Source organism: Aptenodytes forsteri, unplaced genomic scaffold (genome assembly GCF_000699145.1).
Source record: "Aptenodytes forsteri isolate BGI_AS27 unplaced genomic scaffold, ASM69914v1 Scaffold53, whole genome shotgun sequence".
NCBI classification, from domain to species: domain Eukaryota; kingdom Metazoa; phylum Chordata; class Aves; order Sphenisciformes; family Spheniscidae; genus Aptenodytes; species Aptenodytes forsteri.
In genome coordinates this window covers 11,653,358-11,659,031 of record NW_008795909.1, presented here as the reverse complement: position 1 = coordinate 11,659,031, position 5,674 = coordinate 11,653,358, and the positions used below count along the sequence as shown (strand labels likewise).

Genomic DNA, 5,674 nt, shown 5'->3' with positions numbered 1-5,674 from the left:
AGTTATTGCTCCCCCCTCCCACAGCTTGGCTTTCTCCACGCTAGAACTGTATCTACAGAAAACAAGTGCAGAGTGATGCTTTAAATGGCGACGAGCAGAAGGTTCAAGTCTTTCAAAAAGATGCAGACAGGAAAGTAGCCCCACCAGGACACATTGCTATTGCAGAGTAGTTACTTGGAATTGATGTGGACAGCAAAAGCCCAGTCAAGTGAGAGAAAAGCGTGATAGGACAAAGCCATAAAACAGGATATAGAGCACAAATACTGCTAGAAGCCTCTTGAAATAACTGGCCTCATTTCTCTGTACCTTGTTTTCCATCTTCCCGGGGACACAGGAGTAGTGAGTGTAAGCAGAGGGTCATGCCCAGCATCTAGAAATTAAAGGCTTAACCTTGACTAGGCTGGACCAAGGAAAGGTCCTTAACTCACTCTAAGGTACCCCAGGCCAGCCTTGCTTCTCCTCCAGCTGAAGCACCTAACTGGTGAGCTGGGAAGGGCTCAACCTGCTCTTCTCACCAACTCCTCCCAGAGAAGGGTAGCAAGAGCTTTAGCAGCACTGCCCTCCTCTCCCCCCTTTCACAGAGGTTTTCATATGCCAGGAGAGGGCTGAAGGACCATGCTCATAGAAGAGCAATCGGATCCAGCACTGTTCCTGCCACTGCAAGCAGCTTCAAGAAAAGCAGAGGGGTAGCTGCCCAGCTACAGTCTCGGATCAGCCAAGCAAGCAGGGCCTGCTCAATCCACTCTTGAAAACCAGTCTGGAAGGCATAGACTTTATAGTAAGGAGGAAGCACAAACATCCTTCATTTAGCAGGCGCTGGCTTGCTAAAATGGTGGCTAGACAGAGGAAAGCAAGCATGTTAGTGAAGGGAAAAAAAGAGAGTCAGAAACAGGAGTAAACAAGAAGGTTTGTTCTTGTTAAGTTTATTGGCATCATGTTTGTCTCTTTACATAAGAGCTCAGCCTACGTACTAGAATGTAGACCTCTGGAAAACAGGTAGAAGGGCTCCATTTAAGCAAGCTACAAACGCAAGAACAAATACCAGGAAGAAAGGAAGAGAGGAAAGGGACTAGATTGCCAAGTTTTTCCATACCAAAAATCCAGATTAGCAGTCAGTAAGAAGAAAGGGAAGATTCATAGTCCAGGTCATTCATCGAGAAACAGCTACCACAACCCAGGTGGGAGAAGAGCTCCTTCCACAGTACAAAGAGCCACTGGGACACCTCAGCTCTGGCTCCTTCTCACACTCGCTCCAGGATGTTAGGAGTTAAGCAGTAGGGGAGGTGAACAAATGAGGTCATTTCATAGCTGTATTTAATTTTAAATCCAATAATCCAGTGTGCATATCAATGGTGTTATGCAAATCTGAGAATTTAGATACAAGGAAGCCAGACAGATTTTCCAGAAGATGAAGCCTTTTGGCCTCAAAACAAGAAGGCTTACATAGTTCATTTCTACTGTACAGAATACTGCCTCTATCTGGACTTTGTGTTGCTAGCACGCTGCAGGTCACAAGTGTCCTCCTCACTTTCTACACAATCTGTGTTTCAGTACTTGAACATGTAATTCAGGAATTTTACACTAATTTATACATTTTTAATTGGTTGCATATATTAACATGTACTATAAGATTTTTCCTAAAGAAGCATTACATAATACATGGATACTGTAAAAAGATCTGATTAGTTAAAAGTAACAAGCATTAACAGAGATACATACAAAACTCAACCTAGTTCGACTGAGTGCTGAGCTTGCAATGAACTATGGGTAATCAGCCTTTCCAGTTGCAGCCTTCACAGGGGAAAACACGAGACAGTTAAAAATGTATGTAACTTGTTACACAGATTACCTGTAAACAGTTTCTCTCCATTGGACACCTGGAATTAGATTCAGTTCCAAACATACATAAGAGTTTCCATTTTAAACTAAGGGAAAGGTCTGTTACCATGAAGTGTGATGTGGATGGTGTGGGGACACGAGCTCTGAAGTGCAGGACTCACAGATGCTCGTGGGAGATGGGTGGATTTTGGCAGCTGGAGATGGAAATTTTTTTTAATTTCGTTTTAAACACAGAAGAGGGGCTGTGTGTTTGAAGGCCTAGGTGTGATATTCATTTGTGAAGGACTGTGCTCAACCCCTCCCTCTCCCCTCAGCAGCTGCAGCTCTCCGCAGAAGCCTTCACTCGGTCGTTCTTGTCTAGTTTGATGGGTTCGGGGAATTCATTGTAAAGCTCCACTTCGGTTTCCTAGTGGGAGAGAAGGGAGGAGTTAATGCCACGGCTCTACAGACAGCTCCTAGCATGCAAGGAGCTATTCTCGGCTGTGGAAAGCTGTTGGAGAGCCCAAGGCTGCCCACAGCAGCTGAGCTCGGCAGGCAAGACTGGCACTGGCAGAGGGCACCCACCGGCCCCCTCCCTACCTGTTTAAGTGCATTCCGTGCAATCGTCTGGAAAGCTTGTTCCACATTAATGGCCTCCTTGGCACTGGTTTCAAAGTAGGGGATGTTGTTTTTACTGTAGCACCAGGCTTGCGCCCGTTTTGTGGTGACCTGGGTGGACAGAGAGCAGCATCACCACCTTTAGTATGCAGAAAGGGGATTTTATTTCCAGGGCAAGGCCAGAGACCCCTCATATCCAACCTGAGCTAAGACAGCAGTTCTGACCTCATCAAAACTACAGCCTTGATACAGAGCACAGGAGACTGCTGCCCACCACCACCACCTCCAGCCCCGGGGCAAGGAGCACCACGCCTAAGGAAGATGAGACCACAGGGCACAGACTGCTCAGGCATCTGCAGAGCAGGGATTTGCTCCCACAGGAGTTTCTCAGCAATTCTGGAGGAAGAGAATCAGCTCCTCTCCTTGCATCTACCCAGGAAGCTGCTGCAATCCTTCCACCAGTGGGCAGGAGCATGCTGTGCGCAGGGGTTTGACCTCTCCAGGCTGGAGAAACTCTTCCCCAGTGGCACACAACAGCTGAGCCACACTCAGGCACCTCCCACTCCTGTTTCTCAGATAACCCTCCTGTGTTCCTACAAGGCCTCCCACTCCAGCAATTTCTTAAGAGGAAGCTAGCAAGTCCCAGTACTCACTTGTCTGTTTTCTAGGTCAATCTTGTTTCCCAGCACAACAAAAGGAAAGTTCTCAGGATCCCTTGGACTGGCCTGAATGAGGAATTCATCCCTCCAGCTGTCTAGGGTTTTGAATGTGTTGGGGGCCGTGACATCAAACACCAGCACACAGCAGTCTGCTCCCCTGTAGAAGGCAACTCCCAGAGACTGAAATCGTTCTTGTCCCGCTGTATCCCATATCTGGAGCAAAAGACAGGGCAGATAAGCCAGCTCTACTCTGACATAGTCAGTCCACAATTAGGGCATTCATTTCCAAACTCCCCATCAGGCATCTACAGCCCTCAGCTAGCCAGAGAGGAGCACCTGAAGGCTTGGGAATTTCTGTAGGCACTAAGTATCAAAAGTCAGAAACGCCCTTCGAAAGATAGTTAACCCTTTTTGTGTTCAGCCTCAGCAAGGGACACATCCTTATTCTAGGCAAGCAGGACTTAGGTATTAGGGTCAGCAGGTGACCTGCCTGCAGTGCTCGGGTGCACTTGGGTCCCAGCACAGTCCAAACACTCCTTTGATGGCTGCAACAGGGCTTTTGCTGTCTTGTGGTCAGTCTCACCATGGAGAGATGAAAGCTTCAGATACCAGAGGCATAAGCAGACTGGCAGGTTAACACTATACCCACAGGACTCAGAGCAGCACAAGTAGTTGACCTGACTAAGGAGTCCTTTCCCAGCCCTTTCCAGTTCCTGAACACTAGGGAAGTGCATTTTTCTAACAAGATCTAGTTTACTGACAGTACCAAATGCTGGTTTTTAAACTGGGCCTAGCAAAGCTGCTCTTAGCTGAGCCCAAACTGATCTTTGCCTTCCCTTGTTCAGCCCATACACAGATTTGTAGAGAAGCCCAGCAGCACCTATGGCCAAGAACAGTTCAGTGCAAATAAGATTCACACCCAGTGCCGCTCTGGACTACACTGGAGCAGATACTTCCACACAAGTGTGGTCTAGGCAGCCAGGCACCCCTTGCAGCAGGGAGCAGAGTCACTCCTTACCTGCATTGTCACTAGCCTGTCATCCACCATGACCTCTTTTGTCAGGAAGTCTGCGCCTATCGTAGCCTTGTACTGGTTACTGAATTTCTTGTTCACATACTGGTTCATGAGCGATGTCTTTCCCACCCTGTACAGAAAGACAAAAAAGACTAGGTAGGCTGTTTCTACAACAGTGTTTGAATTAACCACCCTGAACAGAACATCCCAGCGCCCTCTGCCTTCCACCATAGTGTCCTGGCTTTTCAACCAGGGAAAATGCATCCACCTCTGCAAGCAGGGGCTTTTACAGCAATAGATGCTGAGGCAACATGCTGAGTAAGAGCATTAGCTACCTAATGATATGAAGGATTACAATCTTGAGAAACCTTGTTTCCCCCATCAGTAATCTGATCCTTACCATCCAGTAATCTGGTAAGGAGTATGCATCATATTATGATCATAAGGGCAATTTCAGAAGATGAAGTGCCCCAGAGAAACCCACCAGAAAGAGTCATCTTCAGCCTCTGCAGAAGGAGGAGGTGGAAAAACAGACAATCTCAGCCCGAGAGATTGAGCCGGCAACAGCTCACATACACATCTGCTAGGCACCCAGAGGTGGAGATCTCTCCAGAGAGCCAACGTAGAGGCTGACATGCCCTTGCTGTGGCTGAGAAACACTCCCTGATCAACAGCTTGCTGGGCACAGCGGTATAAATAAGCCTTATGTCATGGGAGTCAGGTTACAGCCTGCGCGGTAAGTAACCTGTAACAGCAGAGCGGACTCCTTGCTCAACAGCACAGAGCAAAGCCTTTCACTTCAAGAGGCAGGCTCTAGCCAGATCAGAGAGAAACTAAGCAGATGGCTCAGTATAAACTATGTCTCTGACAGAGGCAGAGTTTTAAGAAGTCACCTAAGATTGCTTACTAGTGTTTTTTTGTTTGTGGGTGTTTTGTTTTGTTTTTTTGGGGTTTTTTTGGTTGGTGGGTTTTGGGGTGGTGTTGGGTTTTTTTTGTTGTTTTTTTTTTTTGTTTTTTTTTTTTGTTTTTTTTTTTTGTTTTTTTTTTTTGTTTTTTTTTTTTGTTTTTTTTTTTTGTTTTTTTTTTTTGTTTTTTTTTTTTGTTTTTTTTTTTTGTTTTTTTTTTTTGTTTTTTTTTTTTGTTTTTTTTTTTTGTTTTTTTTTTTTGTTTTTTTTTTTTTTTTTTTTTTTTTTTAGGTGAAATGCTCATTTCAACATCACACATCCTCCTTGCAGAAAGGCTATCCAGTTCTGCTACTGGAGTGGTCTGCCCACCGCATTTCCCCTGTTTAATATTGTGTCAGGACTTCATAAACTGTGGGGACACATTCAGGACAGAGGGTGGTGAAGAGTTCGTAAAGCTATAAGGTAACACAACTATCTGGGGCTGTAAAGTCTCTCCTCCCAGCACTGCTGGTTTCTTACAGTGCAACCAGGCTCCCACTACTCAACAGCACTGCTCCAGCCAGATGCAGATTGGCAGCTTAAAGGCTCCTCCACTTACCCAGAGTCTCCAAGGATGATGACTTTCAGTAACACTTTCTTCCTAGAAGTCATCTTTTACA

At 46.0% G+C, this 5,674-nt stretch overlaps 1 protein-coding gene across 2 annotated transcripts; it reads right to left on the bottom strand.

Annotated features, from left to right (window-relative positions):
• Positions 1-897: 897 nt before the first annotated feature.
• Positions 898-5,674, bottom strand: RAB7A (RAB7A, member RAS oncogene family). Of its 2 annotated transcripts, none has more exons than XM_009284450.2 (5): positions 5,614-5,674; positions 4,114-4,240; positions 3,090-3,308; positions 2,419-2,547; positions 898-2,245 (listed from the first exon to the last, which is right to left on the bottom strand). In XM_009284450.2, exons 1-5 carry the CDS (start codon positions 5,664-5,666, stop codon positions 2,150-2,152), a joined length of 624 nt encoding a protein of 207 aa, XP_009282725.1. In that variant the 5' UTR covers positions 5,667-5,674; the 3' UTR covers positions 898-2,149. The 2 variants fall into 2 exon arrangements, with proteins under 2 accessions (XP_009282725.1, XP_009282724.1); XM_009284449.2 differs by lacking the exon at positions 5,614-5,674 and adding an exon at positions 4,595-4,773.